A 24,522-nucleotide genomic window follows, 5' to 3' on the forward strand; every position below is an offset into this window, starting at 1 on the left:
TGCAAACTGTCTTAGTCTGGAGTCTGCAAGATTACACAGACAGGTTTGGATTGTAGCTTGGGGTGGAGAGCTTACTTAACTTATATAGGAAGCCCTGGGTTCAACCACCCATGCTGGCTAGAATTTAAAATGAACTCACACAGCAATGTTCTTTGAGATGGAGGTGTGTTGGTATCTTTTTTGTTTTTGAGTTGGGGATCTCTCCACACAGTCCTGGATGTCTTATAACCTACTATGTAAACGAAGCTGACCTTGAATTCACAGAGATCCACCCACCTCTGTGTCTCAAGTGCTGGGACTAAAGGTGTGCACCACCATGCCTGACAGCGTGTTGGTATTTTGACTTACCCTTACCAGCATGGTGTACATACCATAGGCCTATCTTTCTTATATTTTACTTATTTGTTGTGTGTATCTTGAGTATGTATGTATGTGGGTGTGCTTGTGTGATGGTGTGCGTGTGGAGGTCAGAGGACAACTTTCAAGTCTTTCATCATGTGGGTCCTGGGAATGGAATTTTGGCTCTCAGTTTTGACAGCAGGTGCCATCTTGCTGACCCCATATCTCTGACCTCTGAGCGGGTCATGCTCAGCCTTAGCTCAGCTCAGAGGCTTAGGTTGATGGCTGTTGCATATGTATGCAGGGTCAGCCCTCAGCAGGTTCTGTCATCTCTCGTCTTCCTTGGGCCATCAGACTCCTGGCACACTTTTGGGGTCCCTCTCTTCTTAGTCTCTGACTCTGAGGCTCACTCTTCTCCAACTCTGACCAGCTCCTGTGACTCCTGTCTGCATCTGATGGAACAAAGTTCAGACTCCTAGGTAAGGGACCCTGTAGGTCTTGGGCAAAGGGAAGATGTGAGTGGGAGAGGGAAGAAACGTGAAACAGCCTCATCCTTGGCATTTTTCCCAGCCAGGCGCTCGCCCCCCATCTCCGCTTTATCCTCAGCACCATCTGTTACATCCGTTGTCACCCTGTAATCTTGACACATCCCCAAAAAGCATGCTATCCAAGGAGCGCCTATTTTGTCCTGAAGCTAGATAGAAGAAGCAGCCTTCTCACCCCAGTGTGGCTCAAGGGCCCTGTCCCCTGAGAGCTCACTGTCCTGTGAAAATGACCTTGGTGGGTCTTTCTGGGCAGCAATGATAGCTGAGAAAAAGGTGTCTGTGTAGCCCCCAGTGCCTAGCATTGAGGGGTCACATGCGAATGCCATAGGCAAAGCCACAGCTCCACATCCTTCTCCAGGAGGTAGGGTTGCCTTTTCCTTCCTTCCTTTCTCTCTCCCTCCCTCCCTCCCTCCTTCCTTCCTTCCTTCTTCCCTCCCTCCTTCCCTCCTTCCTTTCTTCCTTCCCTACCTAACAGACTAGGAACCAACCTTACTGGGGCCTTATGAAATGGATCGGAGCTGAGTCTGATGAGGTGTTGATGACCCAAGGGAGCATCTGACTGGACTGTTTGAGACAGGAAGAAAGACTCGCAAGAGACTGACCGCAGAGCCAAGGAGGATGAGCAGAGGAGAACTCAGGGCTTGTCCAAAAGCTTTGGATGGGCAATGGAGGTTTTGTGCTCTTTGTCTTCTTGATGTCAACAGGCTGAGATTGGGTGAGGAGGCAGATTCTGGTTGCTGACCATTCAAAGATGGCCCAATACCCAGATATTAGCTTCCACCAGAGGGCCCCTTGGGGTGATTGACTTTTGAGCCCTAGGATGAACTAGGGAGTGGTCTGTGTTTGGGACGGTAACTCCCGGATGTCTTTATGACCAAAGCTCAGCTTCCTTGGGGCCATGTCCCAGAGCAAAGAAGCAAGGACCAGATGGCCTCCAGGTGTCTCTCAGGGCCTGTTCAGCTTCCTGCCTCTGTGCTTCCTTTAGGGTTTTGGGTTTCCCCAACCCCCTAGCCCCAAGCCCCATCTTAAAATGCACTAGCTTTGTGGATAGCCAGATGTGAAGCTGGCTAGGCAGTGGGGGAGCTGCATCTGCTTGAGGAAAGGGATGTCTCCAAGAGTCGGAACGCTCTAGTGGGAGTTGGGATGTTCTCTATTAGCTTCTAGGGGAGTTGCATGTGGGGAAGCCTAGCTGGGAAGAGGCAGGAGAGGACGGGGCAGGGGGCTTCTTGGCAGTAACTCCAGTTGCCTTGCTTGCCGTGGAGTGAGTTGGGTATTCTTAGAATGGGTAGCTTCCGGGTACATAGTAGACTTTATGAGTCAGGTGAGAGGGACAGAATCAGAGGAAGAGCGTGTCCGCCTCTGATCATGCTCTCTGGCTGTTCTCCGAGGGGCCTTCTGGGTGTGGGCCACTGGGAACCTGAGCTTTAGGGGAACTGTGGGATGGAGCCAGACTTCTCCTCAGGCACAAAGAAGACCCTCTGTCTGCCATTGGGGTAAATGGAAAGCAGAGATGCATAGCTGTGCCTTCATAGCTGCCTCTGGCCGGGTTGGTGCTAGGGCACCCTCTGCAGCTCGCCAGTGCCATCATCCATCCTGTGGTGGTAAACAAGGCAGGGAGATTTTGGAACCCACATCCCCCCTTCTAAGTCTGGGGTTTCATTCACAAGGAAATGCTGCTGCCCCCTCCTTTGAATGGTTGAACCACTTGCGGCTCAGCCCTTTGGCAGGCCACCCCTAGAGTCAGTCCCTAGCCAAGTGGGAAACTGGAGCCACTGTGCCTTCCACAGCAGAGAGCCCCATATGTGCAGTGGCAGGATGGAACATCTCCTCCTCCTCCAGCAACACATCAAAGCCTGAGAAAGTCTGTGTCCCAGGCCTCGGTGGCAGGTGGCAGGGACAGCCATGGGCTCAGGAACTCTGCTCCTTGTTTCTTGGAAACCCGATTTTGGGAGACCATGTCAATCAAACCATCCCTAGTTGTGGGCTCCAGCCTGGCTGTAGGAAGACAGAGAAAGTGTCCTGGACAGAGAAGCACAGGGCCAAGTCCTGGGCCAGGGAGAACCTGTCTTCCTTCAAGAGGGTGGGGAGTGACCAGCCCAGGGAGAATGGCCCAGCAGCCTCCCTGGTTTTAACCATGTGTGCACCGTGGTGGCACTGTGAAGGCTGATCAGGGTTTGAGTCTTCCTCCCAGGTGTTCTGTTGCCGCTTCTGTAGAAGAGAGACGCTGTGGCCAGGTGTCCTCCGGATTGAGGACAGGTGTGTCTTGCTTCTGTTCTCCTCAGGCCCGGGATGACAGCTTCTCTGCTTTGCCCTCTCACACACAACCTTCCAGTTATTTCCCGTGACCTCTGACCTGGGTCTACAGGCTTGCTTGGAATCCTGGGACCAGAGCCTCAGCCTTTCCTGGGAACATTCCTAGGATTCCTCTTAGGCTCAAGGACAGTTGTGCTTAACGCCACAGTTCTGGCCTGAGGCCTCTGCTCTGGCTATTTTTAAGGCCTAGGCTGCTTGGGAGTAGCTGAAGTCACTTTGTGCCAGGAACATGGGTGGAGAATGCTCCCCGTAGTACAGTGATTCCTGGGGAGTGGGCTTCCTGTCTGCCTGGCAGGGTGTACCCGAGGATGCCTTGAGATGAAGAAGAGGGTAAAACGTTCTGAATTTTAAGCCCTGAGATAGTCTAGGAGGCCAGCCAATGCTAGGCACAGGAGCCAGGATCAGATGTGTTCAGAGACCACAGCGCTGGAGAAGCATGTGGAAGACCTGGCATCGGGGAGCTGTCAGCATCCAGGACACAGGAACCACGTTTCTTAGACTGGGTGTCTGCTTTGATTCCCTCCCAGTCATCAGCATAGTTTGGGGGTTCTTTATGCATCCGTCTTGTTGGTGTGGGTACTATAGCAGATCCCAGTCTCTGAAGATAATTTGTTTTCATGAGGAAATAAGCAGTGAGCCCCAATTTCTCCCTAGATGCCACCTCGATTCTCGGTAAAACACGCAGCTCCCCGTGTCTGTCAATTAGGGCTGATCCCGAGGGTTCAGAAAGAGCAGTTCCGGACCAGGACAGGGATGTCCTGGTTGCCCACTGGGCTGTGTAATAAACAAGGTCCTCCGCTTTGTTCTGCATGGCCAGGCATGCAGGATTGCGCTTCCTTAGTTTGGTTGCTTTCCCTGATGTGCAAAGACAGGGTGACGTAGAAACCCTTGGCTTTGCTCAGGATCCAAGAGCTGGTTAGTGATTAAAGAGGGGACCTTGGCCTTGGAGTTTCATATTGTGTGCAGAGCTCGAAGTTGCCAACTTTCTCTGTCCACGGGGCGGTCTTTGAAGATGTTTAGAGCCCCTAGTGAGCACCCTTGGTTGCTAGATATGAAAAGGGCCAGAGTCAGCAAGATCTACCCCTGTCTAGGGCCTGCCAGACTAAAGGAAGAGTCTACCAAGCCAATGCAGCGGACACATCATTTCCCCAGATCCCTCTACCAGTCTGCCAGACAGTAATGTCTCTGGTCCAGATACATTCTCCAAAATGCCAAACCCATTGTTGGGCCTGGTATTCTCTTTTTTCATTTGTTTTTATTTTTCTCTTTCCTTTTCACATTTTCCTTTTTGAGACAGGATCTCATGTAGTCCAGGCTGTCCTCAAGGTTGCTACATACCTAAGGATAGCCTTGAATTTCTGATTCTCCTGTGCATCTTAGTGCTGAGATTACAGGTGTGTACCACCATGCTTAACGTCCACATCTTTCTTTTCTTCTCACTTGGTTTTGTTTGAGGGAGGCACTAAGGATAGAGATTGGGGCCTTACTTACTTAGGAAAGTGATCTACCATTGAGCTACATCCATAGCCCTTGGTAAGCCTTGAACTATGATCCTTTTGCCATAGCCTCTTCAGCATTTGCTATTGGCCCACACCGCCAAAGCCGACTTGTTTGTAGGTTTTGTTGTTGTTGATGTTGTTGTTATTTCAGACATGGTTTCTCTGTATAGTCCTGGCTGTCCTGGAACTCATTACAAAGTCTACAAAGACCAGACTGTTCTCAATTTACAGAGATCCAACCGCCTCTGCCTTCCGAATGCTGGGATTAAAGGCATGAGCCACCAGCACCTGGCTTGTTTGTGTTTTGAGACAGGGTCTCTCTATGCGGTTCAGGCTAACTTTGAACCCCTGATCCTTCTGCCTTAGCCTCCCTGACTTTGGGATTGCATGTCTGTGTTGCCACGGTCTTCCCACTGTTGTATTCTCACAGTTGACTGCAGTTCCAAGCCTGTGGCAACCCTGGGGGTCATGTGTGAACATGGGCCCTGCCATTTCCACCTCTTTCTGGAACTTTCAGTCTTTCAACCAGAGTAATGTAGCCAGAAGTGTGTTTCCCAATCACGCTGCCTCCAGTCAGATCCTGAGTAGTGTGGCCTCCTGTGTATGGCTGTCTCACAGTGCCCCAGTGGTCTCATCCGTACCAGTGGACACCATACTGCAGCCAACCTCATGGAGCTGCTGTGCGGAGTGAGTAAGATGGGAGCTGTACCTTTCAGAACGTGCATTGGCTGTAACTGTGGTGGTCATCAGCATCGCTGTATCGATCCTCTTTGGCATGTTTGTGCTTCCCTGGTCTCTGGGACACTTGGGAAGCCTGGGGATGTAGTGCCCTCGCCTTCTCACTGCCACACAGCAGCTGTGTCCGGTGATGACTGACTGTGATGGATTGGGAGCCTTCCAAGTGCAACAGAAGCAGAGTGCATTGGCTAAGGGATTGCTGCTCTCCATCCCTGCCGGGCTGGCTAGTGCTGCCCAGGGTGGGAAACACCGAGAGACTATAGCGCTTTTGGTTTGGCTCATACACAGTGGTTCTGAATGACGGCTGGTGACCTCCCTTCTTCTCTGAACCTGTAAACTCAATGCCTGGCTTTCTTTGCCCCTTCTTGAAGTTTCCTGAGTCTCCCCACTCTCTCCTGTCCCTGTCATGCATTGTTCTATGGAGATTAGCAGTCAAGGCATCCTCAACTGCAGGGCTAAGGTTCTACTCTGCTAGGGATATAGGCTGGACACATACAGAGGTAGGGCCCACAGGAGCTCCATGACTGCTCTGACATGTTCATGGCCCGGCTGCCTATCCTGAGGGGGCCTTCATCTCAGGCTAGCTCCCCAGATGTTCATAAAGGCCTCCCTGAGTCACCTTCTTCGGCATCATACCACCAAAACGTCAGGGCTGTTACCCAGCAGGAGACCTGCTCTTCTCTCTGAACCCTGGTCACTGCATCATGTAGGGGACACCTTGGTGGCTAAGAGTCCTTCCTGTGCTCTGACTGCTCAGGCTGGCGAGCCTCTGAGGGGAGGGTGACACTTTGCAGTAAGTAGGACATTTTGGGTCACGAGTTATTGATGCCAAATGTGTGATCAGGAGAGCGGGCATTAGTGAGAGTCATCCCTCAGGGAAGCCAGAAGGTCACATCAGTCTAAGAACAGAGAAGGACACTGTCTCTGTCAAGGCAGTAGCCATTTCTCTCTCTACATAGGTGCACCAGACATGACACCCGTTCTGGTCCTTGATGGTCCTGGGAGGACATGGCGCAGCTTCAGCAATAACTTGGGGGTGATGATCTCCTCGTCCTCTGCACCTTCCATAGAGAGAGCCACGGTGTGTGAGGGGAGGTCAGGCAAGGCTGCTAAAGCCTCGGTGGGTAGGCTTCTGTGGCCCTCATTGCTGCTTTTAGCCTCTGGGGCCTAGAATTGTAAGATATAGGCGGCCTGCTCTCTCCCTCGAGCTCTCTCTCTCTCTCTCTCTTGCTCTCGCTCTTTCATGTCCTCTGCTAAGAAGTGTGTGTGTGTGTGTGTGTGTGTGTGTGTGTGTGTGTGTGTGTGTGTGTTTCCAGACACAGCTGACTTGGTCAGTTTTGGCGGCAGACTACAGGATGCTGGATTGCATCCTGATTGTGTCACCCTTGGAAGGAGAGCATGAATAAATATGCAGCCTTCTCGGCAAGCACAGCACGCCTTCAATTTTAGAGATTTTCATTCTCACCTAAAAATAAGCTTCAGACTGTTCTGTCCTGCATTTGATCCGCAGGCTGCCACAAGCAGGAAGGAAGACTGAATAATGAAGTCCTGTGTGAGCCGGGCAGGCGACACCTCTGTGTGGCAGGAGTTGAAGATGGTGTTTATGAACTTAAAAATGAGCAGTGGTGTCGTGGCTGGCAAGCGGGGGAAAGCATAGGGAACATGGCTGGCCCAGTTCGTGGCAATCTTTCTGAAGGTGACCAACCAGGATGCATAAAATGTTAAGGATTGGTGCCAGGAAACAGGCCCCCTGTCTGGGACAGCCTGCTGTGCAGTGTGGGGGACCAGCTAGAAGCAGGGGCCAGCAAGAAGACAGAGTCTGAACCACCCCCCCCCCCCCGCCACCCCCACCGCCACCCCCACCCAGAGCCCAGGAGTTCAGGGAAGCAGCTGAGCTGAAAGGGCGGACTTTGGGGCTGAGAGATGGCTCAGTGGGTAAAGACTGCTGACTTAAATTCAGTCCCTGGAATCCACATGGTGGAAGGAGAAAACCACAAGCTGTCCTGTTTTGGTTTGTTTTTTTAAATATTTATTTATCATGTATACATCAGACAGCTTTCTGCCTGCACGTATGACTGCAGGCCAGAAGAGGGCACCAGATCTCACTACAGATGGTTGTGAGCCACCATGTGGTTGCTGGGACTTGAACTCAGGAAGGAGCAGACAGTGTTCTTAACCCTCTGAGCCATCTCTCCAGCCCACAAGCTGTCCTGTTACCCCTACAGGAGTTTTGTTGCATGTGCAACTCCACACTTAATAAATAAGTAAGTAAGTAAGTAGATAAATGAGTGAATGGAATGAATGCAAAAGAAGGGGGAACGTAGGTGCTGCTCAGTTGGCAGTATGCTCACCCAGAATGCACAAAGCCCTAGGTTTGATCTCCAGCACCTAGGTACAGCAGCAAGTGCCTGTGAGTCCAGCACTGGGAGATGGGTATAAGAGAATTAGAAGTTCAGAGTCATTCTTGGCACAGCAAGTTCGAAACTAGCTAGAGCCTGTCTCAAAACCAAACCAAACACCCCCCCAAGCCCCCCAACACATACATATATCCACATACACACACACACACACACACACACACACACACACACACACACACACACACACACACACACACACACACACACACACACACACACCACACACACACACACACACACACACACACACACACACACACACACACACACACACACACACACACACACACACAGGAATTTAGAAGTAACCAGTGGGGCTGGAACTGAGCCTGGTGGGGAGATCTTATTGCCAGGCAAAAGGGTCGGGGGAAGGTTGGGTGTATCTGTGTTGTTTCTGATATCAGCACCAAGAAAAGAAGGTTGCATATACAGCCCTAAGGGGGCTTGTCCTGAGAAGGTAGATTGGGGCATAGTGCCCTGGGTATGGCAGTAAGGAGAAAGGGTCATTGTGAAAAAGTCTCTTTGGAGAAAGCAGGTTTAGGGCAAACCTGGCTTATTTGGAATGGGTAGAAAGGTCACATAAAATCTAGGACGCCTGTACACGTAGTTAGACATGATTGGTACAGGTGCAAGCATCCTAAGGCAGGTTGGGTTTTTGTGCCAGAGGCCAGACTGGCGAGAGAGGGACAGGCCAAAGGCAGCTGGGTGTGGCTGCAGAGGGAAGGTGTCCAGGTGCTGAGGAGTCCCTCGGCTTCCGCCACAGGACCTCCTATGTGCCCCTGACTCTTTGCCCACTGTGTTGTGTCCACATTTACAAAGGTGTTACCATGACACTGCCGAGAGCACCGCTTTGGGACTGTGGACATGGGAGACTGAACGCCAGTCATCTTCTTGTCCTTGGTGGTGGTTAAGGCGTAGGCACTGAGAAAAGAAAGAAAGAAAGAAAGAAAGAAAGAGAGAGAGAGAGAGAGAGAGAGAGAGAGAGAGAGAGAGAGGGAAGGAAGGAAAGAAAGAAAGGAAGGAAGGAAGGAAGGAAGAAAGAAAGGAAGAAAGAAAGAGAGAGAGAAAGAAAGAGAGAGAGAAAGAAAGAGAGAGAGAGAAAGAAAGAGGCACGGTTGTGCCCAACATGGAGCTGTGTGGCCCTGGGAACCCGCTCTCAGGGTAAATCTACTCCCAGGGAAGCCAGAGACAGTGTCTACAGAGTTGAGTCCAGCCATGACTCTGTCTTTGGGCCTTATCGTTTCTCTCAGTAGTGCTGCAGACCAAACGCAGTGGCTCCTGCACCCTTAGGGCCTGCTGCCCACAAGGTCAGGCCTCCACATTCTCTCCCAGAACCTTCTTCTTAAACAGCCATGGCTTTGGCAAGGATGGAGCCCCCAGAGCCTGATGTCTCCAGGGACGACCACTGAGAAGGAAGCAGAAGCCTTCCTCGAGCCCCGGTCCTGGCTCTGTCTGTCCTTGGGAGTCTTGGTTCTGCTAGCAAGGTCCCTGCGGGAACTCTGTTGGAGTCTTGAGCAGTGGAAAGCTGGGGCCGAGGATCACCAGCCCAGCCTGACAGGAGGGCCCTCTGATGCGCTCAATGAGGAGGGCCTGGGAAAGAAAGGCCTAGGAGGGAGTGGCAACATTCCCACCTTCCTCAGACCCGCCTGCTGAAATATACCCTCCAACCTGGGCCTCTTGGGCTTTTTAAGATCCAGAGGAGGGCTGGGGATCGAGCTCAAGTGGCAGAGTGCTTACCTAACATGCATAAAGCCCTGGGGTCCTCAGCACCACACCAACCAGGCCCGAGGAGCATGTCTGTAATATCAGCACGCAGGTGGCGGAAGCAGAGGTAGGAAGCTGAATGTCGTTCTTGCCTATGCAGCAAATTCAAGACTGTTTTGGACCACAGGAGTTCCTTTTTAACGAGAAAGACCAAGGAGCTGGGTGTGGTGGCACACGCTTGTCGTCTGAACACTTTGGAGACCAGACAGTGGGATAGCGAGTTCAAGGCTAGCCTGTCTCCAAAGTGTGGGGGGACTCAGGGACCCCTCTGTGAGAATGGGGCGTGGGGTTGGAATCCTGGTGCCTTCAAGGTGTGTCCTGGGCTGTGCCAAGAACACAGGCACTGGGGTCAGGGCTAGGCTCACACACACACATCTTTTCCTGGGGGCTCACTGTCTTGCTGTGCTTTTCTTGGCAGAACGCAGAGCCTGAGCCCCGGAACCTGTCCCTGGGTGGCCATGTGGGCTTCGACAGCCTCCCTGACCAGCTGGTCAGCAAGTCAGTCACTCAGGGCTTCAGCTTCAACATTCTCTGTGTGGGTAAGTGGCTTGGTCAGTGGCAGAAGATGGATGAGACTCCTTGGAGCCAGTGCTCTGCTGTGCTAGCCTCCTACGAAGCTGGGCTGAGGGGCTCCCGAGTGGAGAGAGATCTTGGGTCCGGGATTTAGTTTTGCCTCTGCCAGGGTCAAGAATGGGATTAAGATCCAGGATCTGACTCAGAGTTGGCACAAAGAGGAAACAGAAGTGATCCCGTGAAAAGTGCTGTCTAAACACTAAAGATGGGTGTTTATCATTAGAGAGTCACAGTCACTAGTTCACTCATTTCTTTAAAAAAAAAAAAATCAGGGCTGGAGAGATGGATCAGAGGTAAGAGCACTCATCCAGAGGTCATGAGTTCAATTCCCAGCAACCACATGGTGGCTCACAACCATCTATAATGAGATCTGGTGCCCTCTTCTGGCCTGCACATGTACATGCAGGTGCAACGCTGTATACATAATAAATAAATCTTAAAAAAAAAAAAAAAAAAAAAAGATTCAGGATCTGACTCAGAGTTGGCACAAAGAGGAAACAGAAGTGGTCCCGTGAAAGTGCTGTCTAAACACTAAAGATGGGTGTTTATCATTAGAGAGTCACAGTCACTAGTTCATTCATTTCTTTAAAAAAAATATCAGGGCTGGAGAGATGGCTCAGAGGTTAAGAGCATGGGCTGCTCCTCCAGAGGACCTGGGCTCCATTCTCAGCGCGTCTATGGCGTCTCACACCTGTCTTTAACTTCGGTGCTGGAGGTTCCAGTGTAGCAGGCATGCATGGGTACACATATCTCTGTGCATGCAGGCAAAATACCCACACACATAAAATAAATAAATCTTAATAAGAAGTAAACAAATTTTAAAAATCCGCAAGGCTACAGAGAAGACCCAGTGGTCAAGAGCACTTGCTGCTGTCCAGAGGACCGGACATCTGTTCCTAGCACTGATGTCAGGTGCCTTACAACTACTCATGGCCCAAGTTCCAAGGAACCTGACGGCTCTTTCTGGCTTCCATGGGTAACTGCACATGCACACATAAATAAAAATAAATCTTTTAAAAACATGTCTCCTTACTGTGTGACAAGGATACAGTGGTGAGCCAGACCCTGCTCTGACACCATCATCTCTAACACACTTCAGAACAAACACAGTGTGATGGGGTGGGAGCAGAGCTCCATGTGTCCAAGGCACAAAGACTCTGCAAGGCCCCGTGCAGGTATCCCCTGGGAAGGAGACCATGTGGACCGGAGGCTGCCCAGGCTGCAGGGACCAGCAACTGATGGTTTCAGGTCCTGTTCCTGTAGCCTTGGCCTAAGGATGATGCTCAGGATGTTTTGTGACTGAAGCCAGCATACAGTGGGATCTCCATAGCCTAACACTTTCCCCCACACCCTGGGGAAATGTCACATGTCCTACCCAGCTGTGTCGTACATCAAAAGCTTCCTCTATGACTCTTCCTTCTGAATACTGTTTTTATCTTTCCCTTCCTCTTCTCCCTTCTATTTTTTTTAACACATTTATTCATTTTATTTGAGGAGTCCATGATGGGGCAAGCTGAACAGTTGTTTCTGTCCTATCATGTGGGTCCCCTGGATCAAACTTCAGTTACCAGGCCTTGTCTTTACCCTCTGAGCCATCTCACAGACCTGTTTTTGTTTGGGGTGTGTGTGTGTGTGTGTGTGTGTGTGTGTGTGTGTGTGTGCTGGGATGGAACCCCGGGGCCTTATACATGCCAGGCAAGTTCTCTACAACTGAGCAATTGCCAGAGACCAAGGATGGAGTAGGCGGCTTCCCTTCTCTCGCTCAGGAGCTAAGGGTCTTAGAGCCCACCTCACCTAGTTGCCAGCTAGAGACAGCCCTGTTCTATCCTTAGTATTCACTTCTCTCCTTGCTGTCCCCCCTCCCCACTTCTCCTCCCCCCTCCCCCACTCCAGGGGAAACTGGGATTGGCAAGTCCACGCTGATGAACACGCTCTTCAACACGACCTTTGAGACGGAAGAAGCCAGTCACCATGAAGAGTGTGTACGCCTGCGGCCTCAGACCTATGACCTCCAAGAGAGTAACGTTCATCTCAAACTGACCATCGTGGATGCTGTGGGCTTTGGGGATCAGATCAATAAGGATGACAGGCAAGAGGCGGGAAGGGCGGGCCCCACCTAGCCTCCTCAGTACTGTCCTAACACTTCTCGAGCACTTTATACCTCAAACTGCTCTCTCTGTATAGCCCTAAAGTGACCTAGGAAGGCTACTAGGGGAGGGCTGAGGTCTCGGGCCATGAGCAGACCCGTTCTTCCTCTGGGAGGCTACAGGAGAAGGGGTCAACCAGCCTTCTATACCTGATAGGGCAAAGCTGTTCCCAGGGAGGAGAGTGGGGACAGCCTGGCTCGGGCTCTGCAGGGCTGCCCTCGCTGCAGCCAGTGTCTGCCTCCCAGGTGATAAAGCTGTCTGTAGTTACAGGCCCATAGTTGATTACATCGACACGCAGTTTGAAAACTATCTACAGGAGGAGTTGAAGATTCGCCGTTCCCTCTTTGACTACCATGACACGAGGATCCACGTTTGCCTCTACTTTATCACACCCACCGGGCACTCCCTGAAGTCCCTGGATCTGGTGACCATGAAGAAGCTAGATAGCAAGGTACATGCCCCCCCCCCGTACCCCCTTCACCTGACCTCTGCCATCTTCCTCTGGATGCATTTGGCTATGCTGTGGTTGGCTTGGTGTTCTCTGGAGTCTTGGCTTTCTGTGGTCCTCACTGAACTATTCAGAGCGCTTTTCTAGACTGGCCCTGAGCCCTTTCCTTCTCATTTGGAGCCTTGCTCCTTGTGAAATGACTGCCTCCTCCTGCTGACCCTCTGCACAGTATCCCCTTCCATTTCTGCTTCTTTCTTTGCTTTCTGACATGGCTTCCCCTCGGCTCTCTTCTGAACTCACTAGGAGAGGAGAATGCTGTCTCAGAATTAGATTCCGAATGAGAGCAATGTGCAGTTTCATGGGAGGTCAAGGAAGGTTGGGGTCCTGGAGGACAAGCGCCCCTCCTAGTGATCTCTCAGCCGCTGTGACTGCCTTTCTATTCCAGGGGTCAATTATCACCATGAAAAATGGGGTAACCTTGGCCTGGGAGAGTTTAAGCCCTTTCCATAGCTGCTACTCCTACATCACCTCACCTGCTTACTAGGTAGCTTGGTCACCACTACTGTTTCTGTCAGGCCTCAGGCCACTTAAGTAAGACCTTCAGAGCATCCTGGGTCCAAGTTGAGCATGCCCAGGGTGACCAAACCGTGGGGCCTTTGGAAACATTGCCATTGTTACAGTTCTGGTCATCACAGTGGTCACGGGTGGCTCTGGCTCATCAGGAGCAGCTCTCTTCCTGGTGTCCTGCTCCTAGTGCTTGTCCACAGTCAGTGACCATAACTTAGACGAGCCAACCAACCTGCTGCCCCGCCCCCCTGACCTTCACAGGTGAACATAATCCCCATCATTGCCAAGGCCGACACCATCTCCAAGAGCGAGCTCCACAAGTTCAAGATCAAGATCATGGGTGAGCTGGTCAGCAATGGAGTCCAGATCTACCAGTTTCCCACCGACGACGAGGCTGTCGCCGAGATTAATGCGGTCATGAACGTGAGTGAGGGCGGAGCCTTAGGGCTCCAGAGCCAGAGGGCTTGGAGACACCAATCTGAAGCACATACCCTGGGAGCCCTATCCCCAGGATGTTGTCCTTAGCATCTTCAGCACAGAGAGTGGGCGTCACAGCCCTCCCAGAGGTTCTGTGGGCATGGGATTAGAGGACGTGTTTGTTGGGTTTGCACTAAGGGTTCCCTAGATCTGAGTGTCTCGAGTCCTACTCTGGGTGGGAATGTGTTGCATGGCGGGGTTTGGGAATCTGGAAGGAACCGGGCTTGCAGTCTTTGATCTCTCTTGCTCCTGAGAAGAGCGCCTCACAGACAGGCATGCCCAGGTCTCTGTTCTCATAAAACAGTTCTCTGAAAGATACAGGAAGTCAACCTCTGACCCCAGAGCCTTGCAGAAGGCTGGTAGGCCCTCTCTAGGGTGCAGGGGTAGCGAGAGAGTCTGTCCCCTGGCTCCAGCAGAGGGCTCACACAGAACTGGATCCCCTTTCAGGCACACTTGCCTTTTGCCGTGGTGGGCAGCACAGAGGAGGTGAAGGTGGGGAACAAGCTGGTTCGAGCACGACAGTACCCCTGGGGCGTGGTGCAGGGTGAGTGTTGGGCAAGCACATCCCCAACTGGGCCTTGGCCCAGTCTCTTCTTGTCCTGCAAGCTGAGGCCACTGTCTTGCCATCCCTCTGCCCATCTGCATGGCCACCTCGCTCCGAGGAGCTCCCTGAGGCATCCGGCCACTCTTGTGCTCCATGCCTACCTCATGCAGTGGAGCCACGAGGCCCCCAACATTGTCTGCTGTACCCCCAACCATCTTCCTGTTTGCTCTGTGGAAGGCCCGAGGCCCCCCGTCTTACCATCCCACACCTACCTGCACACCTACCTCCTGATGCTGTGGAGCCACCAAGGCACCCGACTGCTGCCCTGCTGTCCACTCCCCGGCCCCCACATGCCTGTCTGCATGACTGTCTCATGCCTCTTACACCCCTGCTTCTAGTGGAGAACGAGAACCACTGTGACTTCGTGAAGTTGCGGGAGATGTTGATCCGGGTGAACATGGAGGACCTGCGTGAGCAGACCCACAGTCGGCACTACGAGCTCTACCGGCGCTGCAAGTTGGAGGAGATGGGCTTCCAGGACAGTGATGGTGACAGCCAGCCCTTCAGGTGAGAGCCACTCTTGTCACAGCAGCGCTTGCTGTCTCAGGCCTGTGAGCCTTCAGGCAGAGGCTGGTGGGAGCCCCGAGTCCTCTGGCCTCAGCGTCTTACCTGACTGCTGTGACTGCCTCAGTTCTACCTTTGGTCTCTCCTTTGGGTCTCCACAGCCTCCAAGAGACGTACGAGGCAAAGAGGAAGGAGTTCCTGAGCGAGCTACAGAGGAAGGAGGAAGAGATGAGGCAGATGTTTGTCAACAAAGTGAAGGAGACAGAGCTTGAATTGAAGGAGAAGGAACGGGAGGTGTGTGGCAGGCCTGGAGCATGGCTGAGGGGAGGAAATGTCAGAGGGCAGGCTGGCTGGCTGGGGTGGGGGGACCTGTCCTGTCCTGCCCATGCCCAGGGGCCTCCCTTTTCCCCCAGCTCCATGAGAAGTTTGAGCACCTGAAGCGGATCCACCAGGAGGAGAAGCGCAAGGTAGAGGAGAAGCGCAGGGAGCTGGAAGAGGAGACCAACGCCTTCAACTGCCGGAAGGCAGCCATGGAGGCCCTGCAGTCACAGGCCTTACATGCCACCTCACAGCAGCCTCTGAGGAAAGACAAGGACAAGAAGAAGTAAGTGGCCTCTCCCTCCTAGGGCTGGCTCCTTACCCCAGGGCTCCGTCAGGCCTCTCTCGACTTCTCTGTCCCTCTCTCTCACTGCTCACCACCCCTCAGCCTCTCACTCACTGCTCACCCCCAGCCTCACACTCACTGCTCACCCCCAGTCTCTCACTCACTGCTCACCCCCAGCCTCACACTCACTGCTCACCCCCAGTCTCACACTCACTGCTCACCCCTATCCTCACACTCACTGCTCACCCCTAGCCTCACACTCACTGCTCCCCCTGCCCCCAGCTCACTGCAGTTTGCCCTCACCTCCTCACTTGCTTGTTACCTGTTTGCACCTCCATTTGCTCTTGCACTAGTGTCTCAGTGTCTGTCCCCTGGATCTCTGTCTCAGCCGTCTACTCTCCATCCAGCCCCGTGCTTGTGCTTACCCTGTCTTTGCTCTCTCTCCTCCCTCGTTCTCCCATAGCACCCTCAACATGTGGGGCCTCTTCGCTGCTGTGGCGAAGGAGGCCGGGTCAACATGGGCAGTGAATAGCAGGGAAGCCAAGCGGGTGTAGCGACAGGAGGCTGGGACAAGTCTGTCAGGCCAGGACTGTCCTTTCCTGCCAGATTCCACAGGCCCCGTGCTTCTGCTTGAGTGGCTGTGGCATGTGGCCCCCTTGGCCTCTGAGGCTGGGCTTGTGAAACTCGTTGACTGGTACATGGTGACCCAGAACAAGAGGGACTCATACAAGAAGTGGCTCATAACACTGGGCCGGTCCCGCCATCCCAGTCACTGTCATCTCTGCACAGCTACTTTGGAAGGCCTACAGGGCTGAAAGCATGGCGGCTCCTGGCAGAGCTCTGGGGCTGTGCCAGGGAGCAGGGCTGCCCCTCTTGTAGGAGCTGGAGCAATTCTTGTAGAGAGTGGCAGATGGCAAGGAAGGAGGCTCTTCCTGGGTATGTCGGCTTGACAGACAGACAGACAGACAGACAGACAGACAGAAGGACTCCTAGTCATGCTACCTTAGCGTTTTCTTTGCTTACTCCAACTCACCCCTGCTGCCTCCTTCTTTTCTTTGCCTTTTCTTTAAAGCTATTTATTTTTTATTTTTGTGGTTCTGGGGCTTGAACCCAGGGCCTCGCACATGCCAGCTAGGTTCTCTACCACTTACCTACATCTGCAGCCATGTTGGCGTTCTGCGCAGCACTTTCCCATGTCCTTATCTGGAGTCTGGTATCTGACTCCAGCGGCTCTCGGCCTCCCATTTCCTTCATTCAGAAACTCAGGCCACATCATACCCTGGTGTTCCTATGAACCTCAGTTTCCCTGGGCCTTGGCCTGCATTGGTCTCACTGTTTTCTTGCTAACCCGTAAAATAAGCAGGCCCATCCATTCTCACCCTGGGCTCCTGTTTCCCCCTGTATTGTTTAAGGAGGCATGCACCCAGGCCTTCCATTCTTGGGGGCAGTGGACTCTAGTGGTCAGGACCACACAGTGGCTTGTCAGCTGTGGCCCTGAGATACATCTTCGTGCATGAACTCTCTCATATCCTGCCTCACTTTTAGGTGGAATTCCCTGATGCACAAGCATAGACACGATCTCTCTCTCTCTCTCTCTCTCTCTCTCTCTCTCTGGGGCAGACAAAGCACTCAGGACTAGATGTACATGGGGGTTCCCAAGGTTTGCTATTTGCTTTGGGACAAGAGTTCCCCATTTTTGTAGTCTTGCCCATCTGGATGCCTGGCAGCTCACCTGATCCCAGGAAGGACCCCAGGCCCAGCTCCCCTCAGTCAGGAAAGTTTACAGTTGGTCCCATGCTCAACGCTTGGTTTGATGAGTTTGGAGGTTGAGGTGCAACTATTGTGGGCTTTAAGCTGGCAGTTCAGAGATGCCCCTCTTTCTTGGGGGAACAGAGGACCGAGTCTGTACACTCCAATGACTTTGCCCCGCTCCCTGCCAGCTTGGTTCAGGCTATCTTGGGGAAGTAGAGGTTGGCAGTCAGTATCCCCAAATGAGAAAGTGAGAGAAGCCCCAGGACCAGGTAGGTGTGGTGGGTAGCACATGCTGGTTCCCAGGCATCTGTACCTAAGGCGCTAGAGTTGGGGTTTCAGCGTTTAGGATTCACTTCCTCTTGCACTGGCTCACTGGGATAGGGTGGGCCAGGCATGCATTTGGGGAGTGGATGCTTTCGCGGCCATTTAGTTAAACGGCTTTGGTTGGTTTATACTCATATTCTTTAAATTTTAATCAATTTTTTGCGAAATTACTTCCCAATCAGATTTTGACCCTCAGCCCGGGACGCCACAAACTGAAGCGAGTTCCCTGCTTTGCTCGTCACAAATGCCAAACTGACTGCTCTTTCCCAGTGCCCAGTGCTGTCTTTTTGCTTCTGTTCGATTTGGTCTGCGTGTCTTTTAATGTGTCTTTGTTTTGTTCTGTTCTGTTTTATTTTTATTTTTCAGTTAAAGCACGCACAGACTTACATGTCAAGAGCGGACTTTAGGCTTTCATGGGTTAAACTGCTTGAGTTACACCTTGTGACCCTTCTCCCATAACATGGTGTGAGGACGGACTGGGAGCCCGTACAGACTCCAGTGTTTACAGCCTTGCCTTGTCCCTCCCTGATGGCCTCAGGCTGCCTGGGCCTGACCAGCTACCCTTCTCTATGCAAATGCGTCAAAGCCATGAATGCTGGAATTCAAAACTGACAAGGTTTATTTTTTCCAGAGTCGGTGGCTGGTCTTCCATTTACAGTGTCACTATTCCTTGACGGAGCAGCTATGTGCCGCTCTGGTGATGGCCCCAGCCAGTGATGCTAGGCCTCATTACTCTTCGTCAAGCCGGCGACTCATGTGGTGCCCTAGGCCTGCCCTGCGGTCTGGTAGATACATGCTGCAGAATTCGCCTGGTTCCTCTTTGTTTTAATTTTTCTAACCTAGAGCTTAATTTCAATAACTTTTTCAACAGTTTTAAATTTTTATTTTGGCACCAGTTCTAAAGACAAATAATAACCTATCTCTCCCATTATTTTCATAAGTAACACAGATTTCCCTGATTTTTGTTTTTTAAACTAAAGAGATCTCTAAACCTTCTTACATTGAGAGCACCCCTCTAGTACACAGGGAGAGGTGGGGAATAAAGTTCCTATTCTGCCAGTGTTTGGGACTTCTTTATGGACAGAAGTGGACCCCGAACGAGACCACGCCCGGCGTTTTTACTGTGAATGTAAATGGAACAACAGCCCCAGATCCTAGAGGTGCTGCCTGTGACAGGGACCAATTGCATGTGTGTTCAGTGTTTGACTCCAAACAGCCACCTACACCCAGCCAGTGTGCTCAGGGGAGAAGGCTGTCCGTCAAGGTCATTGTTACTTCTTTCCTGACTGAGTCACAGGGCAGGGAAATAAAGGTGTCTGAAGCATTAGGACAATCTGAGAGAGAAGGAAAGAGAGAAGAAAGACAAAACAGTAGAGACTAAGACTGTCCCCTCCAGCTATACTTCCCAGGTAGACACTTTTAAGAAAATGGCTGCCAGGTGTGATGGTGCAGTCCTGTAGTGCCAGCGCTTGGGAGGTAGGAAGCCAGAGGCCGGCCTCAATTACACAGTGAGGCAGAGGCCAGCTTGGGCTATTTGAGACCCTGTCTCAAAAACAAAGTGAGAACAGGAAAAGTACTAGCAGCCTTTTTTTTTCTCTGCTCCTGGTAGTTGGCAAGCCTCAGAGTCGAAACTGGGGTTAAAGACTAGTGTCCTTAGTGTTGGCCCAGCTCCAGCCTGGGCTCTGGGCTCCCTGAGAAGATACACTTCATTCTGAGAACCAGAGGGGGCCACACTGGTCCGTGCTGCATTCAGTTTTTGACCCTCATCTCCTTCTCCACCACCATTTCCCCCTTTCTGCCAGGCCTGCTTCACTTCTCCCAGGACCAGTCTGACTCCTTCCTGTCCTTCTGATATGGTGGTTCATTCAGAGTGAGCTGGAGGGGAAGGTGGTTGTGAGTTCCCTGAGGCACAACTCCCCAAAGGCCTGTGGCATCTGTGAGAGGTGACTCACAGCAGGGGAATAAGGTCTGTTGATGCTCTGAGGAAAAATTCCCCATGACCAGGCTGGATTCTGGCTGCATAAAAGACAGAGTTGCAGGCTCATGGTCCATGCAGAGAACTCCGAAGCCAGCAAATTCTACCACCATCCCCTGCAGCTCACCAAACATGGGCGTATTGGAAGGCTGTTATGCTCAGTGCCCACCTTTGGCCTAAAGCTTGCCCGCATCCCCGGGAAACCTGACTGGAATTTTCTAGGATCTAAGTTCCCTCCATGGATCCCTCAGTTGTGGCAAGCTCTACCCCTGTGTGGAATTTTGTTACCTTTATTTAGCTGAGGTTAAATTAATCTTTGTCATGCAAGACAAACGAGAGGCTTGCCCCTTGAGGGATGTGACCCCATGCGCAGCTGGGATTTACGCCCGTTTCTCCAGTCATCTGTTGGCTTCAGGAGGACTGCCATTGGACCCCATTGACATTTACTGTTATGTGTCTTCCCTCAGTCATTTTGTTTTGTGGTAGAATCACCATGTAAGTTGTGGTCTAAACCCGTACTTTTGATGTTGATAATCCTGTCAGCTACTTAGGCACTGAGGGGGCTGAGGTAGGAGAACCAGAAGTTCAAGGCCATAGTAAGTCACTTAACAAAACCCCATGTCAAAATTAAAAAAAAAAAAAATGCCAGACACGTGACTCATGGCTAGCAAATGTATTTAGCGTGATTGGGGACCAGGTTCTCTCCCCAGCACTAAGAAAACAAGTCAACAGCCATCAAGCAGATATATCCCAGGCCAACCAGGCTGTGTGTTCTCCCTTGCACTGGGTGGCGTGAATTATGGCACCGTGTGACTGTGCAGACTGACCCTGCATATGTTTGTGTGTTTGTACGTTTGTGTGGACTCCCCTTGTCTGGGGCTCACACTGGGTAAGAGGCCCAGGAAAGCCAGCTTGCTTGTCTGTTACGTTCCCATGCATGTCTAAAACCACTCCAGCTGTCCATCCGTTTACGCCTCCATCCACGGACTTGTTTCTGTTCCTTTCCATCCACTTTGTACTCATTTGTTTTCATTAAATTTTGCATTTATTTTGAGTTTTTTTAATGGTGTCATTTTTGGCCAGTGGCTTTTCTGCTTTCGAGTTTCTTGAGCCTATTAATATCCTGTAGCTGTGTCAGTATGCAGCCTACTTCCGCTGTGGCCTTTGTGGAGGCACACCTGAAAGCCGTTTTCCCAGTGAGTCCTGCTGCATTCACTTGTGCTTGAATGCTCGTGGGCTGGAGAAATCACGGGAAAGAGAAGCTGCAGTCTGTGGCTCTTGAGTTATAAGGTCCGAGACCGGGGAAAAGCGTACACTACCCCCAGGGAGTTTACAGCGTTATTAAGGAAGGTTGGCTTGAGACAGTTCACTATGTGTTCTCAGCTCCTGTAACAACGTGCTCTAACAGCTATATCAGCCTCACCGTCCGAACTATTACTGCCCCCATTTTACGGGGGAGACCCAGAGAGGTTTCATAATTACCTAAGGCAACACAGGAAGTAATGGGAAGAGCTGGGATTTGAACCTTAGTTATCCGTGTCCTTAATTCCTGAGCTTAAGCTTGGCATCCCAGCAGGATCACGGGGAAGAGTGGAAATGTGCTCATTGTTAAAATAAGGTGTGACGGGGTGGGCCGCGAGTGGCCCTGCGGTGGCTTTGTGGAGGTGGAAGCCTGGGAGTTCTGGTGGTTGGAAAGATCAAGCCACCTCTGGGCTGACTCACACCTCCATTTCCTGTGGCCCCAGTCCTTCACTGGTCCCTGATCTTCCCAGGTAGAGACAGAAGAAAAGTGACTGTGTTTGCATTACCAACTATAGGCACCCCCATTTGTAGGTTGGAGTGAGGGGTGTCAGTCATTGAAAACTAAGAGGCACGGAGGACAGACCCCTGCCCCTCACAGTCTTGGTCTCTAACAGTGCACAGTGTTGTGTTGGCAGTGGGAGCTGCCCTAGAAGAATCACTTCATTGGTAGCCAGGTGGTAGTGGCACATGCCTTTAATTCCAGCACTTGGTAGGCAGAGGCAGAGGGATCGCTTTGAGTGTGAGGTCAGCCTCATCGACAGAGCTAGTTCCAGGACAGCCAGGACTACATAGGGAAAGTCTGTCTCGAAAACAAAAACAAAATAAAACAAAATGAAAAAAAAAAAACAAAAAACGAAGAATTATTCCCTTTGTAGATGTACAAAGCAACAGGCCATGTCCTTACTCGTATGGGGATCTCAGGGCGGCCCTCTGCTTGAGAATAACATCAGCCTGGGGACAGGTTACAGCTAGAGCCACCTGGACCACAGGTTGACGTGCTGTGTAGCAGGCACCCAATGCCACAGGGTACCCACCCTGGTGCAATCCCATCCAAACAGTGTCCACTCCCGTATGTTGTCCTCTGGATGGAACACAGGATGCCAGTCAGCAAGTCTACCTTGCCTGCTTGCTCTAGGTAACTAGAAATGTCTGAATGCCAGGTTCCTAGCAACTGTCAGCTCCCCTACTCTTATCCCCCCAGGACCTACCTACCTGGTAGATGGTTATTGTAGAAGATCCGAGCAATAGGGTTCCAGGAATATATGACTAGTGAGAGATGCACAGGGTTCCATTAGTGGGAAGTAGATCTCCAACAGCACTGAGAAGCATCCAAGGCATTTTTACAGAAACCCCCAACTGCCGGGTGTAGTGCCATGAGCCCTTGACTTCAGTACTCCAAAGGCTGAAGCAGAAAGATTTTAGGTTTGAGGTCAGTCTGGGCTGCAAAACTTGTGCTTGGAAAATAATAACAATAAAAATAAAAAAGCAAGGGCTGGCGAAATGGCTCATTAGGTAAAGGAGCTTGCTGCTAAGCACACCAACCTGAGTCTGATCCTTGAGACCCATGTAATAGAAGGAGAGAACTTCCACAAACTGACCTCTGACCCCCATGTCTATACACACACAAATAAATAAACAGGGGAGGGGAGCTCCCATAAGCAAAATCAAAGAAAATATAAAATGGTACCCTGGCCTCACAATGTGGCCTGTCTGGTTCCCAACCACAGTGAGCATCAGGCAACAGACTATACCCAACCTCCACCCGTACCCTCATGGCTTAGCACATTCATAAAAGAACCGTTCGCAGTGACAGAGCTTCACAGAGCAGCTCTAACTAGTCATTCAAGTCCCTAACTTGGAGACTGACACAGCTCCAGCCGGCATCTTGGACAGCTGGGCTCCACAGCGTTGAGAATGACAGTAGCGTAGCTTGAGAGAGGCAGCTTCTTCCCTGCAAGTCTCCCCCTCCTCCTCCTCCTGGCAGTATGACAGCCAGGGCAAGCTGGGCTCAACATACTCAGCCACCCCAGCCTTCCTATCCCCTCCATACGTGTCACAGGAGCATCTTAGCATGAAGTCCTCTGGATGAGGCAACTGTGGGGCTTCAGAGTCCACAGGGGAAGTGTGCTACTCTCCGATCTGGGCCTTAGGAGATGGTGTAAGTCATCACCACACCGGGAGCTTCGGGTCCAGAGAGGCTCCGTCCTTTAGAGGATGCTGCCCCTATGTTTGGGACAAGTCTAAGATTCTGGAACAACCTGACCAGGACTGGCAGGTAGAACAGCAAGAATTGGTCTGTGAGGGAGCCAGGTACCCTGGCCTTTAATCCCAGCATTGGGCCTGCAGAAGCAGGTGAATCTGATAGTTCTGAGCCAGCCTTTCATAGTGAGAGCCTGTCTAAAAAACAACAAAACAAAACAAAACAAAACAAAACGCCTGAGGACCAGTCCTGTGCTTTGGGCTGAGAAGGGCTCACTAGTTTTTACATAGCTCTGAGGGGGCAGAACCAGCCCTTGCTGAGGAAGGAAAGAGTAAGAATATGGCCTTCTTCCTGGCTTCCTGGCCTCCAGGGACAGAGAGGAAAGGCAGGGTCACAGCTTCAGGCCACCTTACCTCAGCTGGTCCTTATCTCTCCTAATTTTTTTCCTGAGGACTGAAGAACTTCCCCAGAGCTTCTTCTAGAACAGTGGTTTTCAACTTGTGGGTCACAACCCTTTGCAGGGACAGTCAACACAGCCTTTCACAGGGATTGCATATATGATGTCTTGCTTATCAGATATTTGCATTAGATTCATAACAGTAGTAGAATTATAGTCATGACATGACGTAGCAACAAAAAAAGTTATGGTTTCTTTTTGGGGGGTACTATAGTACCATGAGGAACTATAGTAAAGGGTCACAGCATTAGGAAGGCTGAGAACCACTGCTGTAGAGCCTTCTCCCAGTCTCATCATGAGAGTCAGAAAGCCAAAGACTTTATCAGCATCCAAGCATGGTGGGTTCCAACAGGTCCTGTAGGCCTTGAGATGGTGGTGGCAGAGAAGCTGGCTGGCAGGTAAAGGCGAATTGGTGGTGCAGGAAGGTCACCAAAACTTCTCAGGTGTGCCCCCGTGTTGCTCAGCACCAGCATGGGTGGACACAGAGCGGTAACCTTGAAACAGAGTCATCTCAGACCCAGGAATGGGCAGCCAAGGGTCAGCATGATAACATGAGACGTTATGAGCACGGTACAACTACCCTACCTCATACCATTAACTCTTCCGACCTGGGAAACTCCACCTCCAACCTCAATAACTATCATCACTCTGCCATTTCATTCTAATCTGTCCTGAGGTCTGCTGACATGACATCCCCCGCTCTGTGTCTGTCACCATATACTCCTGTAGATGAAAAGTCTGTAATCTTTCATTTATTGTTCCATTATTCATCATAATCCTCGGTATTAGGCTTCTGAGTCCTCTGCCCATTCCCGATCCTCTTGGCCAATGGACTGCCTGTATTCTTGTTCCTCACTGCCAAAAGCCTTCCCAATGAATTCAGGGTCTGCCATCTTGGGGAGCACAGCATGGCCACATCCAGAAAGCGCTTGCCATAGCCATCATGCTCCAAGCATCTTCTGGAACTCAT

At 51.5% G+C, this 24,522-nt stretch overlaps 1 protein-coding gene across 12 annotated transcripts in view; it reads left to right on the top strand.

Annotated features, from left to right (window-relative positions):
* Positions 1-24,522, top strand: part of Septin8 (septin 8) — a 28,117-nt gene that overhangs the window by 2,238 nt on the left and 1,357 nt on the right. The window contains exons 1-10 of one of the 12 annotated variants that reach the window (XM_032911664.1): positions 5,364-5,383; positions 10,037-10,157; positions 12,085-12,280; positions 12,603-12,789; positions 13,615-13,776; positions 14,278-14,374; positions 14,773-14,941; positions 15,100-15,232; positions 15,352-15,542; positions 17,985-20,647. In XM_032911664.1, coding sequence (XP_032767555.1) covers positions 5,366-5,383; positions 10,037-10,157; positions 12,085-12,280; positions 12,603-12,789; positions 13,615-13,776; positions 14,278-14,374; positions 14,773-14,941; positions 15,100-15,232; positions 15,352-15,542; positions 17,985-17,988 — 1,278 coding nt within the window. In that variant the 5' untranslated portion in view covers positions 5,364-5,365 and the 3' untranslated portion in view covers positions 17,989-20,647. The other 11 variants (XM_032911661.1, XM_032911662.1, XM_032911663.1 and 8 more) reach the window with 11 other exon arrangements.

Source organism: Rattus rattus, chromosome 9 (assembly GCF_011064425.1).
Source record: "Rattus rattus isolate New Zealand chromosome 9, Rrattus_CSIRO_v1, whole genome shotgun sequence".
Lineage (NCBI taxonomy): Eukaryota > Metazoa > Chordata > Mammalia > Rodentia > Muridae > Rattus > Rattus rattus.